Below are 16183 nucleotides of genomic sequence, written 5' to 3'. Positions count from 1 at the left end.
CGTCCATGTCATGTGCGCCCGAGAAGCAGTTGTTGTTGAGATTTTTCCGCGTACCGCTAAACTACCTGTCGCCTCCAGTTATCTAACGCTCTTCTAATAATAGACTGGCCACTGGTCTGACACTTGGCTAGTACCAGCGGCAGTGCATCTCATAACGTAAGCTAGCCAGCGTTAGTTGCCTAGCTTTAACCAACATCACAATTGTATGTTCTGATGCCGCTCTGGCAATTTATTCATTGGGGACCTTCTTTTTGAGGAATGCAATTGTTTTTATTGAATATATGTGTGCTGTGCTGTTTTATATTGTACTTGATTTTGTCTTATGAAATTGTATATGCAGGGCTCCCTTCTCAATAGTGACTCCCTGCTTAAATAAATAGCTAAAATAAGATAGCTTGTTGTGTGTTGCTGTTACACTACTAGCTATCTAGTAATTATAACCACTGAGCTATAATAAGACGACAACCAAGATGAAAGGCTAACGCTATCCAGGCGAACTTTTAAGTGCGAGTTAGCGTGTCTGACGTTGATGACTAACGTTAGCTAGCTACCTACATCAACGCCTTCGAGGTAGCTCACCCAGAGCTAACGTTCTGAATTGCCACCAAGAATTTTGGCCGTAATGGTGTTGGATTAGAGCCTCTCCGTGAGTGTTCTATCTAGCTAACTCACAAGTTTCGCTTGTTTATGATAGATGTATAGTATATCTAGTTAGCCTTCTGCTCCCTGGCTGGCAGCATGTCAAACTGTCTAGCGTTTCCTGATTATACTGTAATTACTGACGTCATCTTGCGTTTCTTGAGCCACAGTCCACTTTCTTCTGTTTGGTTGGGTTATATATAACCTTTCTAATTTACTTTTAAGTATATATTTTTGTAAATGTGTTTTTATTGCGTTGGAATTGTAAATATTGTGCATTTGTATGATTGTGTGCAGGGCTCCCTTGTAAAAAGAGGCCTTGCTCTCAATGGGACTTCCCTGTTTAAATAAAAACAATAATTATTTGTTTGTCATCTCCAACCAAGCGACCATAGCCCAACCGGCCGCAAAATTGCGATATAAATTTTATGTTTTTCATTCATCTTAAAAGTAATAATACCGCCATCTTGCTGCTAGCTATGGTCGTTTGGTTGGAGATGACAAACATATAATTATAGTAATTGAGCCTTACATTTTTCAACAGGCTCCTCCAACTCGACGTCCCCTGAATGCCCATCTGCTACCGCGGGCCCGCTAGCTGTCTAGGGCATGTCGGACTGGTAGCTGAAGAGGTCCATCATCCAATTTCTTGGGCTACTATACCTATTTGCCAATTGGCCTGGACCCTTTTACTACACGGAGCCCTGTTGGTCCATCACGACTGGTCTGCCGACATAACCGCACGAGGGGGCTTCCGTCGCGACGTCCCTCCAAGGCCCTTCTGCTAGGACCCTATGATCACTCGGCTACGCATGCCTCTCCCTAATGGCAATATTCCTTGTCCATTGCTGTTTTGGTTAGTGATTATTGTCTTATTTCACTGTAGAGCCTCCAGCCCTGCTCAATATGCCTTCGCTAACCCTTTTGTTCCACCTCCCACACGTGCGGTGACCTCACCTAGTTTAAATGGTGTCTCTAGAGTCAATACCTCTCTCATCGTCACTCAATGCCTAGGTTTACCTCCACTGTATTCACATCCTACCATACTTTTGTACATTATGTCTTGAATCTATTCTACCGTGCCCATAAACCTGGTCTATTTACTCTCTGTTCCGAACGTACGAGATGGCCAGTTCTTATAGCATTTAGCCGTACCCTTATCCTACTCCAACTCTGTTCCTCTGGTGATGTAGAGGTTACTCCAGGACCTGCAGTGCCTAGCTCCACTCCCATTCCCCAGGCACTCTCATTTGTTGACTTCTGTAACTTTAAAAGCCTTGGTTTCATCCGTGTTAACATTAGACGACTCCTCCCTAAATTTGTTTTATTCACTGCTTTAGCACACTCTGCCAACCCGGATGTCCTAGCCGTGTCTGAATCCTGGCTTAGGAAAGCCACCAAAAACCTTGAAATTTCCATCCATAACTAGTAACATTTTCTGACAAGATAGAACTGCCAAAGGGTGCAGAGTTGCAGTCTACTGCAGAGATAGTCAGCATAGTTCTGTCTTACTATCCAGGTCTGTGCCCAAACAATTTGAGCTTCTACTTTTAAAAATCAGAAACAAGTCTCTCACCGTTGCTGCTTGCATATAGATCACCTTCTGCCCCCAGCTGGGCCCTGGACACCATATGTGAATTGATTGCCCCCCATCTATCTTCAGAGCTCGTGCTGTTAGGTGACCTAAACTGGGACATGCTTAACACCCCGGCCATCCTACAATCTAAACTTGATACCCTAAATCTCACACAAATGATCAATGAACCTACCAGGTACAACCCCAAATCCGTATACACGGGCACCCTTATTGATATCATCCTAATCAACCTGCCCTCCAAATACACCTCTGCTGTCTTCAACCAGGATCTCAGCGGTCACTGCCTCATTGCCTGCATCCGTAATGGGTCTTCGGTCAAACAACCACCCCTCATCACTGTCAAACGCTCCCTTTAAACACTTCAGCAAGCAGACCTTTCTAATCGACATGGCCCGGGTATCCTGGAAAGATATTGACCTCATTCCGTCAGTAGAGGATGCCTGGTTATTCTTTAAAAATGCTTTCCTCACCATCTGAAAAAAGCATGCCCAGTTCAAAAAATTTAGAACAAGGAACAGATATAGCCCTTGGTTCACTCCAGACTTGACTGCCCTTGACCAGCACAAAAACATCCTGTGGCGTACTGCATTAGCATCGAATAGCCCCTGTGATATGCAACTTTTCAGGGAAGTTAGGAACCAATATGCACAGGCAGTTAGGAAAGCAAAGGCTTTTTCAAACAGAAATTTGCATCCTGTAGCACAAAGTCCCAAATGTTCTGGGACACTAAAGTCCATGGAGAATAAGAGCACCTCCTCTCAGCTGCCCACTGCACTGAGGCTAGGAAACAATGTCACCACCAATAAATCCACGATAATTGAGAATTTCAATAAGCATTTTTCTATGGCTGGCCATGCTTTCCACCTGGCTACCCCTTCCCCAGTCAACAGCCCCACACTCACCACAGCAATTTGCCCAAGCCTCCCCCACCTAAATCCAGATAGCTGTTGATCTGCAAAATCAGGACCCCTACAAATCAGCTGGGCTAGACAATCTGGACCATCTCTTTCTAAAATGATCCACCGAAATTGTTGCAACCCCTATTACTAGCCTGTTCAACCTCTCTTTCTGAGATCCCCAAAGATTGGAAAACTGCCGCGGTCATCCCCCTCTTCAAAGGGGGAGACACTCTAGACCCAAACTGCTACAGACCTATATCTATCCTACCCTGCCTTTCTAAGGTCTTCGAAAGCCAGGTTGACAAACAGATCGCCGAACATTTCGACTCCCACTGTACCTTCTCCGCTATGCAATCTGGTTTCCGAGCTGGTCATGGGTGCACCTCAGCCACGCTCAAGGTCCTAAACGATATCATAACCGCCATGGTTAGACTGTAAACTATCCTTCCATACTCACATTAAGCATCTCCAATCCAAAATTACATCTAGAATTTGCTTCCTATTTCGCAACAAAGCATCCTTCACTCATGCTGCCAAACATACCCTCGTAAAACTGACTATCCTGCTGATCCTTGACTTTGGCGATGTCATTTACAAAATAGCCTCCTACACTCTACTTGACCTCCCGGTCGGTTACGACAGAGCCTGGGAACGAACCCAGAGTCTCTGGTGGCACAGCTGGCGCTGCAGTACAGCACCCTTAACCACTGCGCCACTCGGGAGGCCCTCTCCCTCACTAACTTTAAGCACCAGCTGTCAGAGCAGCTCACAGATCACTGCATCTGTAAATAGCCCATCCAACTACCTGATCACCATACTGTTATCTATTTTATTTTGCTCCTTTGCACCCCAGTATCTCTACTTGCACATTCATCTTTTGCACATCTATCACTCATGTTTTATTGCTAAATTGTAATTATTTCACCACTATGGCCTATTTATTGCCTTACCTCCCTTGAACACACTGTATATAGACTTGTTTTATTGTGTTATTGACTGTATGTTTGTTCATTCTAGAGGTCCGCCGATTAATCGGAATGGCCGATTAATTAGGGCTGATTTAAAGTTTTCATAACAATCGGAAATTGGTATTTTTGTGTGCCGATTATCTTCTTTTTTTTTTCAATTAAAAAAATATACTTTTATTTAACTAGGCAAGTTGGTTAAGAACACATTCTTATTTTCAATGACGGCCTAGGAATGGTGTGTTAACTGCCTTGTTCAGGGGCAGAACGACAGATTTTCACGTTGTCAGCTCAGGGGATACAATCTTGCAGCGGTACAGTTAACTAGTCCAACGTCTAACCATTGCACTCCACCAGTAGCCTGCCTGTTACGCGAATGCAGTAGAAGCCAAGGTAAATTGCTAGCTAGCATTAAACTTATCTTACAAAAAACAATCAATCATAATCACTTGTTATAACTACTAATCCAGTTTAGCAGGCAATATTAACCAGGTGAATTGTAATTTCTCTTGTGTTCATTGCACGCAGAGTCGGTATATGCAACAGTTTGGGCTGCCTGGCTCATTGCGAACTAATTATGACATAACATCGAATGTTGTACAATGTAACAAGAATATTTAGACTTAGGGATGCCACCCGTTAGATAAAATACCGAACGGCTCCGTATTTCACTGAAATAATAAACGTTTTGTTTTCGAAATGATAAGTTTCCGGATTCGACCATATTAATGACCAAAGGCTCGTATTTCTGTGTGTTATGTTATAATTAAGTCTGATTTGATAGAGCAGTCTGACTGAGCAGCAGCAGGCCCATAATCATTCATTCAAACAGCACTTTCGTACGTTTTGCCACCACCTCTTTGCAAAAACAGCGCTGTTTGACTTCAAGCCTATCAGCCTAATGCCTGGTGTAACCAATGTGAAATGGTTAGCTGGGTGTGCGCTAATACTGTTTCAAACGTCACTCGCTTTTGGATTTGGAGTAGTTATTCCCCTTGCAGCGATGGGTAACGATGCTTCGAGTGTGGCTGTTGTCGATGTGTTCCTGGTTCGAGCCCAGGAGGGGAACGGAAGCTATACTGTTACACTGGCAATACTGTAGTGCCTATAAGAACATCCAATAGTCAAAGGTATATGAAATACAAATGGTATAGATAGAAATAGTCCTATAAATACTATATTAACTAAAACCTCTTACCTTGGACTATTGAAGTCTCATGTTAAAAAGAACCACCAACTGTCATATGTTCTGAGCAAGGAACTTAAACGTTAGCTTTTTTTACATGGCACACATTACTTCTAACACGTTTTTGCATTATTTAAACCAAATTGAACATGTTTCATTATTTATTTGTGGCTAAATTGATTGATGTATTATATTAAGTTAAAATAAGTGTTAATTCAGTATTGTTGTAATTGTCATTATTATAAGTGAAATTTTTAAAATCGACCGATTCATCAGCTTTTTTGGTCCTCCAATAATCTGTATCGGTGTTGAAAAATCATAATCGGTGGACCTCAGTGCTGTTCTTTGTGTCGCACTGCTTTTCTTTATCTTGGCCAGGTCGCAGTTTTAAATGAGAACTTGTTCTCAATTAGCCTTGCTGATTAAATAAAGGTGAAATAAATAAGTGATAACTAAGCTCAGGTAGAAATCAGTTTTTCCAAACTAGACAAGCTATGGAACTCCAATATTTAGTCCTTTATATATATATAAAATACATGCCATCCCATCCCCATTACTCTCCTGAGTTGTCACAGTCTCTCGTTGATAGGAAAATTAAGACAAGTGACGTTTTGGTAACACTTTATGAGCCACTGGCTTCCAGGGTCTTATAAGGAACCATGAGCTTTTTTTATAATGTATAATACTACCAGTGTGATTATTACAAATACATCTGTGTAGTGTGTATGTATTTATAAAGGGTGTTAAGAGGAGCTTTGAGATGTGATGAAGCAACGTTAGGGTGATTGGGTGACATTCAATTCATTACTACATTAAACAATACTTCACTGGAGACATCGTTCAGCATAAGTGTTTGCTATAGTAAATAACTAATGCAAATATTGTAAACGTAAAAAGCGACAATTAAGTGTAAAAGAAATTACTTTATTTGTAGTTACAATAACTAACATTGCTAAACATTTCAACTAGCATATTTTCTCAAATAATTATACTCGCAACATCTCAAACTGCATTTTAATATTAGATTCTCTTGCATCCAGCTTTCAGTTGTACACAGTCTAAAATTAAATACAAAAAGGTGAGAAAGGATCAGTGGGGGTGTAGAGATCTAGTTATTTCATGGAGAGAAAAGGGAAAATCATTTGTAATATTTTTTTATTTTTATTGCCAACTCCACGCCTAACACACAATTACAGAACATTTTTGTACAGAATGTCGCAGAGAAAACAGAATGGAAAAAATGCCACTACTGCTAAAGAAAGAGTCTCTGTTTACAAGGATAGGGGTACAGAACATTCTGCCATTCAGATGCTGCAAGTTCCTTCTTTTTTCTTATTAAAGGACAGAAAAAAACCTGTTTGTTACAAAATGTTTATTTTTTGTCACTGGAATTTGTTTGCTACACAAGAAATTAACATTTCTTTGTTCCATTTGTGTGTCTGTGCGTGCATGTGTTTTAAATGTTTAGATTACTTTTAAAATCAAGGAATCCTTCCCAAGTATGGATATAAGACCAGGTAACTGTTTGTTATGGTGTTTGCTGCTCTCAAGTGCATAGCTTTGACATTTTAATTGAATTATTTATGCACAGATTAGCCAAAAACAATATAAATACCATTGTAATTATGATATATTTAACAGGTTATTTTCTTTAAAAGAAAAACATCAAAAGGACTTAGTTCATATGCACCTCTTTTTAAGCAATTCTACAGCATGCGATCCTAAGAGTTAACCCACCCATGGCAGACAACTTTTCTTTTTTCTTTTTTTACTTAAAAAGTTTCAATATCATTATTTTCAAACATTGATTTATACAACATTTCGTTCAGAGTAGTAACTGCATTTCCAAGCACAGAATGGGTTCCTCTTGAAACTCCGGAAAGAAACCGGGGTATAAGTGGAGGCTTCCCTACCCAACCAAATCACATCACCGGTCCCAACCACAGTCAACAGAAAGAAATAAAATAAAGTGAACCGATGGGATTCTTCATTTCATTATTCTACATTGTCACCAAACAAAAGGTGAAGAGAATGGGTAAATAAAAAAAAGATTTGATTTGTTTAAAAATTAGCATTCATTATCACAAATAGCATGTGCTTGGTTAGTTAACTTTCCTTTAAACATTCTGCATATGCAAAGTAAAATTGTGTGCAAAAAAATTATTGACAAGACAGAAAACCCCCAAAAAACTGAGTAAAGAATCTTGGGACTAAATATTCATAATGGCCAGACCCTGTCGGTGGCTCATGGACTCCCTGTTGAAGCTCAATTATCTTGCCTTTTTTTCTGATGTGATAAAGCTGGATTAAAATTACATGATCATGAATTTTTATTTCAAATCTACAAAACTTGATTCTAAAATATATCAAGACCAAGAGATAAAACAAAGCTTTTGATCCTCAATTTACCAACAGGAGGCCACTGATCTAGTTCTGGGGGGAAAAAAAGAGGAAAGTAACATGACCAAAAAAATTAAATAAACATGGCTGGCCAAAAATCTATCAAGAGTTAGATCATCGTTGTGTAAATGACCTTCACTCAAACCTGTAATGAAGATGGATGATTTGCATGGTGGTGAATGTATTTACATTCAACACAATATCAGAAAATGGTCCCAGGAGGAATGCACAATTTCTTCCCCATTCCATTTCATACCACTGCAATTCCTCCTTTTTTAGCTGAGTGATATACAACTGTGGTATTTTAAATGAGAGAATTTTTGCCCTTGGTAGTTTTTTTGGGGTGTTGGGAGTCAGTATAGTGGTGTTTTGATCAAATTGGATATGCAAGAAAATTGAACATTTTTATGTTGGAATGGTCTTCCACTCCACTTTGAAGTCCAGATGCCATCTGAAAACAGGACAAAGAGAAACAAAATTGTTATTTGCAACAAAAGTACTTCCTAAAAGTGTAGAGTCATTGTAGACAATTAACCTCTTAAAAATGAACCAAACAAAACTGATTGGTCAACGGTGAGCTATAAACTGAATGGCTGCAAACCAACAAGCAGTTAAGACTGAGCAAGACTTGATTTGAGTGATTTTCCCATGTTCACCCACAGATGGCAGCAGATATTCAAACTAGAGAATATGATATCCAGTGCTACACTAAATTACCAAAACTATCTGGACACCTGCTTGTCGAACACCTTATTCTAAAATCATGGGCATTAATATTGAGTCGGTCCCCCCCTTTGCTGCTATAACAGTTTCCACTCTTCTGGGAAGGCTTTCCACTAGAAACATTGCTGCAGGGATTTGCTTTCATTCAGCCACAAGAGCATTAGTGAGGCCGGGCAATGTTGTCGGGCGTTTAGGCCTGGCTCGCAGTCAACGTTCTGTATGGACCTTGCTTTGCGCATGGGGGTATTGCCATAATGAACAAGGAAAGAGCCTTCCCCAAAATGTTGCCACAAAGTTGGAAGCACAGAATTGTCTAAAATGTCATTGTATGTTTGTAGCGTTAAGATTTCCCATCACTGGAACTAAGGGGCCTAGCCCAGACCTTAAAAAAAAAAAGCCCCAGACCATTATTCCTCTTCTACCAAACCATTCAGGAAGGTAGCGTTCACCTGGCATCTGCCAAACCCAGATTTATCCATCGGACTGCCAAGATGGTACGTTCCCACTGCTCCTGAGTCCAATGGCAGCAAGCTTTACACCACTCCAGCCGACGCTTGGCATTGCTCATTGATCTTAGGCTTGTGTGGCTGCTTGGCCATGGAAACCCATTCCAGATGAACAGTTCTTGTGCTGACATTGCTTTCAGAGGCAGTTTAATTATCTTTTTATTAGAATGTTATTTTCTTTTAACAGGGGTTACATAAACAACCAAACTAAGCACAATCAAAAGGAATAAGGATACAGCAAAACATTATACCAAAAGCAGTAATAAAATGGAGAACAAAATTTTACTTCACAATGATAACATGGGGCATTTATGGGAGGTTTTCTACAGGACAACAATGTGGAGACTAGATTTTCCAAAATGTAACAGACTTCTGATGTAACTCAAAGGTAAGTTTCTCTAGGGGTAGAATAGCAGAAGCTTGAGAAAGCCACATTCTCACAGATGGTACTTCAGGTGTGGACCATAATAACAATATACATTTTTTTTGCTAAGTAAACAAGTGTATTGAACAGATGTTCAGAGTCAGGGTCAAACACAACGTTACAATAAATTCAGCAAAAAAGCAAATTGTCTACCCAAGATGTTCTGATGTCTAAATGAATATCGTTCCAATATGACTGGATTCTGCTACAGTACCAAAAAACGTGCATGAAGGTGCCAGTATCCTGTTTACATTTGAAACAAATGCGATGCATTGGAAAACATTCTTTGAAGGCGGACAGGTGTAAAGTAGATTCAATGAAGACATTTGAAATGTAGTTCTTGTATGCTTATGGAGGTGCATTTGGGGTAGACCCTTTCGCAGATAGAAGCCCCTTCTTCCTCACCGAATGCATGTCCAATGTCTTTCTCCCAAACATGTCTCAACGCGTCATAGGATGAGGCACCTCTGTTCAATAAAATAGAATACAAGTCGAAGATTAAACCTCTCCGAACTTCAATAATTTGAAAATGTAGTTTAAAATCGACTTTCTTCTGACCCTCTATGAAGTGTCTAAATTGTAGGTACTTAAAATCTGTTGGATAAATGAAACTCAGTGTTGGAACGATTTAAGAGTGTCCTGAGTAAATAAAGGTGTAAAGTCAGCAATACCCTTTGTCTTTCAGTCCAGAAGTTCAATACTCATTATTGTGGGGGAGGGGGTACAAACTAATCATGTGCTTGATCTGAACAGACCAGTAATATAGTTGCAGATTTGGCAAAGAGATCCCTCCTAAATCCTTAGGCTTAATTTACTTGGTAAATTAGGTTCTAGGTTTCTTATTGTTCCAGATATATTTAGAGATATTGGCATTCCTTTACTGAAAAAAAAGAACAGATAGATGCCAAGGGATATTTTAGAATAGATCATTTAGCTGAGGAAGGATGTTCATCCTGACAACATTAATCCTGCCAAAAAGAGTTTGGGGTAGGGTAGATCCGTTAACCGGGTCCTATTTTATTTTATTACCCCTTTTTCTCCCCAGTTTCATGGTATCCAATTGTTTTAGTAGCTACTATCTTGTCTCATCTCTACAACTCCCATACTGGCTCGGGAGAGACGAAGGTTGAAAGTCATGCGTCCTCCGATACACAACCCAACCAAGCCGCACTGCTTCTTAACACAGAGCGCATCCAACCCGGAAGCCAGCCGCACCAATGTGTCGGAGGAAACACAGTGCACCTGGCAACCTTGGTTAGCACGCACTGCGCCCGGTCCGCCACAGGCGTCGCTGGTGCGCGATGAGACAAGGACATCCCTACCGACCAAGCCCTCCCTAACCCGGATGACGCTAGGCCAATTGTGCGTCGCCCCACGGACCTCCCGGTTGCGGCCGGTTACGACAGAGCCTGGGCGCGAACCCAGAGTCTCTGATGGCACAGCTGGCGCTGCAGTACAGCACCCTTAACCACTGCGCCACCCGGGAGGCCTTAACCGGGTCCTATTTAATCTTTGTGAGCAAAGGCATTTAATTTGAAGTGAACAGGTCTTTAAGATTTGGAGTAACATATATGCCCAAGTACTCCAAGCCTGTTTCAGACAGCTGGAATGGAGATATTCAAAAGGTATAGACATGGATTTATCCACGTTAATTTTGTTCCCTGACAGGTTACCATATTCAGATATGATGTCCATTACTGCAGAGGTCTTTGGTTTAGACATGTGCTTTTATACATCAGCAAATAATGAAATTCTGTGCTCTTCGTCACCCACAGATGCCCCTTCCAGGGGCAGTTTGAAACTCAGTAGTGAGTGTTGCAACCGAGGACCGAAGATTTTTTTACACGCTACGTGCTTCAGCACTCGGTGGTCACGTTCTGTGAGCTTGTGTAGCTGAGCCATTGTTTCTCTTAGTCACTCTAGGAGCTGAGCTCTTCAGTAAGGCCATTCTACTGCTAATGTTTGTGTATGGAAATTGCATGGCTGTGTGCTCGATTTTATACACCTGTCAGTCAGCAACTGGGGTGAGGCTGAAATAGCCAAATCTACTTGTTTGAAGGCTATACACATAATTTTGCATATATAGTCTATTACACAACCTCAACACTCCATCCACTCAAATACAATTAGGCAAGGATGATGAGATCAATCTTTATCCAAGTTACTGCACTGGTACATGGTCCCCTCATGAAACCAATTTTATCCATCAACTGATACAGAATGCATTCTCATGGCAGCTCAACCCAAATAGGACAACCCACTTTACGAAGTGGCACGGATACGATGCAACTACATGCACCTTTACTTGGTGTTATTACAAACAATACACAGCAACTCAATTGAAACCATAGGCTATTTCCACTCAGTATGATTATAGTTTCATATAGCGTATCTGCAGTGTTCAGCTGAGTAAACACATTCTGGTTACCAATGTAGCTGTAGAGGAACTATAGGGCATAATGAAACAATTAGGAAAAATACATTTCTTCACCCAGGACAAGAGCAAGTACAACTACATTCCTATTAATGTCTTAATTTACAGGGTCTGTGTTACTGTAAGGCATCTTGAGATGTTTACTTGAACAGAAGTTATAGTCCACCTCCAGATATTTTGGAACTTTTCCAGTTGAAAAATGATATTCAGAGTAGAATCATAGTAATATACACATCTTACACTTTAAGCTTCAATTAGAGACATTTGGAGCAAAACAGCACTTTTGACTCAAAACTTACATTCTACAACTTCAGAAAAGGATAAGGTGAAGTGAATTAAACTGGAGTTAAATGTTCTTTATGGGGAGAGATGAGGAGAGTGCCATAGCATGTCAGACATACTTGTGGTGGGATGGCGGCTGTGAAGTGTAGTTACCTTCAGAATCTAGTTCCAGATCTTGAGGAAGCTGTCCCAGGACCCTGTTGCAACGGCCATTCCATCATCGGTCACACCCAAGCAGCTGACACGGTTGTCATGTCCAGCCAGGACACCTAGGGACAGAGCAGGGTCAGACCATGAGATCATATCACAACACTCAGCCAACACCACACCATCTCCTCTGCTCACTTAGTTTAACCCTTAAAAAGATCATTCCATGAACGACCTGGCTCGTCTATAATTCTGCGTATGAGTTCTATTGCATTGTATAAATGGAAGAATCAGTTATTAGCAAATGTTACTAGTGCGTGTCAGATCCAGCCCATCGCTTTCTCCTTGGATCCAGACCACAGTCAAAAGCACTAAACTATTCATGCCTCTGTGGGAGCTCGTCCGCTGCTGGAGCAGGTGAAACAGCAGGGGCTGCATCCACAAACCCTGTTACTGTACAAACTAGCCTTCACTTGCACACTCCCTGTCATGGATTTAACAAATGGTGAAAATTCCCTCCAGCCAATGCTTACACCAGTCTTATGCTTTTGACTCCACAAAGGGAAGTCTAAGTGCACAATTCTGGAAAAAGGTGGAGAATCTGGAATTCTCTAGTTCAATCTGCTCTATACCCAGAATTGCTGTATGTCTGCAGTATCCCTGCTGTACTTGAGGAACTAGTCTGGCTACAACACCGACCCGTGTGGCCCCAGACGGTACCGCCGATGTGCTCAACTAAAGTAACCCTGCTGTTACCTGATACCTACAGGACCCCAGTCATTCCTGTAATACAGAGATGCTCCAAATCAATATCTCAGGTACTCCTCACATTTTTTTGTCACATGCACCGAATAGAACAGGTGTAGGTAGACCTTACCGTGGAATGCTTACCAACAAGCCCTTAACCAACAATGCAGTTAAGAAAATATTTACAAAATAATCATTTTTTTTAAAGTAACAAAAATAAAATAACAATACTGAGGCTATATGCAGGGGGTAGCAGTACCGAGTCAAAATATCCCTGCTACAGTAGAACCACACCTAGTAGATCTACTAGTCCATTCCAACACCCCACCCCTTTTCACCAGCACTGGCTGTACTAGCTACATTCCACTTTGCTCCACTACCTGGAGGTGCTGATGACGTCAAATATAGGTGTGTACAACTGTCAGAATGTAGCTTGACCACTGCTCTGCCACTGTACCCCCGACTTTTGTCATCATGGCCGCCTCAAAGTAGGATGAAGTTGGCTCTAGATCTAGAGTCAGTTTAGTGGTTTCCCCCCTAACCATTAAGGATGGGATTGGGGAGTACGGGAACCTGATTCTAGACCTCTGGTTAGGTTGATTTTTAACCCCGTCACACTTGCCCGGCATTCACCTGCACGGTCAGCCTTGAGGCTGTCCCACACGTTGCAGTTGAAGTCATCGTAGCCGGCGAGCAGCAGGCGGCCACTCTTGGAGAAAGCCACAGAGGTGATGCCACAGATGATGTTGTCGTGGGAATAGACCATCAGCTCCTGGTCAGCTCGCAGGTCAAACAGCCTGCAGGTGGCGTCGTCCGATCCTGTGGCAAAGGCGTTGCCGTTGGGGAAGAACTGGAGGGAGGGAAAGAAGGGGGAGAGACTGAGGTTTGGTCTGAAATTCCTCAACGCACCACATGCGGTGTGTTTCTATGAGCTACTACATAATGGCTGCCACAGCATCACCAAGGTGGGTGCTATACATTGGTAATGAGGATACCTTTCATAATGTAAAGCACTTGGTATTGACCAAGTGACCACGCATACTAAAGTTGCAAATGGACAATAGATATTTCCACAATCACATTTATACACATGACATAAATATAGACCACCATTTAACAAGCTGGTGTGTATACAATGTCTGTTTTGAAGTCTGTACGTCTGAATGCAAAAGACAGCTACAGGTGTGGGCAGCCCGCAGCGGAAACACTGGTGACAAAAGACACTGGAATCACAGGTGAGAGTTTGCTGCTCCGTTTTGAATGGAGGTGTAGCAATGTAGGTTGAACAGCGGTGTGATTGACTTACGCAGATGGCATTAATGTCTGACTCGTGTCCGGTGAAGGTCTGTCGGCACATTCCTTCTCTGATGTCCCAGAGCTTTGCGGAGGCGTCACATGCACCGGACACAAACAGCCGGGTGTCGGGCGCCAGCGACAGGCTCATGACGTCACCTGTGTGGCCGGCGAACGTGGTCGTCTGCTGGCCCGTCTCAATGTCCCAGAGAGCACTGGTGGACGGAGAGTGGGAGGGAGGAGAAAAGAGAAAACATCTGAGGGGAGTTTGGAGTGTGTGCCTTCTGTCATACTCCTGGTTTGCATTCAGATATCTGCCTTTTCATGTACACTCAAAATGTTATCAACACAACAGTGCAGAACTGGCATATCCACTCAGTGAACATGGGGGATGGATGGATACCCATCCCCATTCTTCCTTGCCTGTCGCCCAGGCAGGCACAGTTCCCTCACTCACCAGGTGGTGTCTCCAGAGCTGGTGACAATCTGGCTGTCATCCACGAAGCGACAGCAGGACAGGTAACCTGGATGCCACAGCAGAACAGACAGTAAGTCAGTCAGCATTGAGAAGCAGTCACAACACACAGGGGAAATGATCTCAAGACAGTAGGAAACACTAATTTAACTACATTACAGTTTGTACATTATAGGCCTGACCCTGAAGGGTACTAATAGTTTATAAGAAGTGAATGTGTACAACAGAACCAGCTCATTAACACTAATGTTCCTTTTCACAGCAACTAGACAGACACCGCTCCTGTCATGAGACTGAAATAAGTGGCATTGAACATATCCAATGCTTCCAAGGTACTGGTTAAAAAAAAATATAATACATAAACAATATCTCTTCTGCAAACTGAACGTTGACCATAGTCTATCCTGTGTTATAGGTGAGCTGTCCGTGTGTACACACTGTGGTAGCTATTAGGGGTGACTACCGTACCCGTATGTCCGGCCAGCTCACGGCTGACACGCACGTTGCCCTCGCGGGTCTTGAGGTTGTAGATGGAGCAGATGTTGTCTAGGCCTCCACAGGCCACGTAGTTCCCAGAGGGGGCGTAGGCGCACGTCATCACCCAGGAGGAGCGCAGTGGGATGGCGTGGACCTGAGGGAGACAGGCGGGAACTTTTGGTTTGATTCAAGCATGGACCACATATACTGGGAAGCCTATATCACATGTCACATATACTGGACATCCTAGGTCATGAAACAACAAATGGTAGAGAATCTTTTTTTGTTTAGTTGCCCTCATGTCTTTAGGTTAAATTGAATCAAATGTGAGTGCTTCCTTTTGATTCTTAAAGTTGTGGACAGGTCAACCTTACCTTGTTTGTGGTGTAGCTGTCCCAAATAATGAGTTTACCATCCTGGGAGGCACTGACTAAAAGCCTACGGGGCAAAAGGAGAGCCATGATTAAACCAGTGATCTTAAAGGAAATCTTAAGAGCACTAGTATTACTAGGGCACATGAATGACATGCACACACCACGAATCCAAACAAAACATGTTAAGTTTGGAACTGTTAATAATAACAAAATCATCAAGCAGAACACAGGCACGCAAACACATAACTGCTTCCCTATGAACATAGGGTGAAACCATGTTTTGCATTTTAGGGGTGGTGGTTTCCAGGGGTCTTTATGGCTGGGGAACATCTCACCACTATCTGGGCAAATCAAACAAGAGTCGCCATGGAAACCAGGCCCTTATGGCCAGAGATGGCTGGCTGGGGAACATTGGCTCCCTTCGGACCCACTCAGTGTATGCAAATCACACATGCTAACATAAACACATGCTAACACACGCACGCTAACACGCACGCCCACTTCTTTACTGTCCAACATCCCTATCACACATAATAGGAAGGACAAGGTAGGTAAGCCTATATTATGGGTGTGGTGGGTGTAAAACTGTAAGAGTGAGTTAGAAGCAGTAGCTTC

General features: G+C 42.2%; 1 protein-coding gene across 2 annotated transcripts in view; it reads right to left on the bottom strand.

Annotated features, from left to right (window-relative positions):
• Window positions 1–6424: 6424 nt before the first annotated feature.
• LOC135504317 (guanine nucleotide-binding protein G(I)/G(S)/G(T) subunit beta-1) overlaps window positions 6425–16183 on the bottom strand; it is a 48196-nt gene continuing 38437 nt past the window's right edge. The window contains exons 5-11 of one of the 2 annotated variants that reach the window (XM_064922753.1): window positions 15569–15632; window positions 15186–15348; window positions 14700–14766; window positions 14256–14457; window positions 13583–13799; window positions 12209–12324; window positions 6425–8137 (exon numbers count right to left, since the gene is read on the bottom strand). In XM_064922753.1, the coding sequence (XP_064778825.1) occupies window positions 12218–12324; window positions 13583–13799; window positions 14256–14457; window positions 14700–14766; window positions 15186–15348; window positions 15569–15632 (820 nt within the window). In that variant the 3' untranslated portion in view covers window positions 6425–8137; window positions 12209–12217. Of the gene's footprint in view, window positions 8138–9049; window positions 9807–12208; window positions 12325–13582; window positions 13800–14255; window positions 14458–14699; window positions 14767–15185; window positions 15349–15568; window positions 15633–16183 lie in introns of those variants that run through there. The other variant, XM_064922754.1, reaches the window with a different exon arrangement.

The sequence above is a fragment of the Oncorhynchus masou genome, chromosome 18, assembly GCF_036934945.1.
Source record: "Oncorhynchus masou masou isolate Uvic2021 chromosome 18, UVic_Omas_1.1, whole genome shotgun sequence".
Lineage (NCBI taxonomy): Eukaryota > Metazoa > Chordata > Actinopteri > Salmoniformes > Salmonidae > Oncorhynchus > Oncorhynchus masou.
This window is presented reverse-complemented; position numbering and strand designations above follow the sequence as displayed.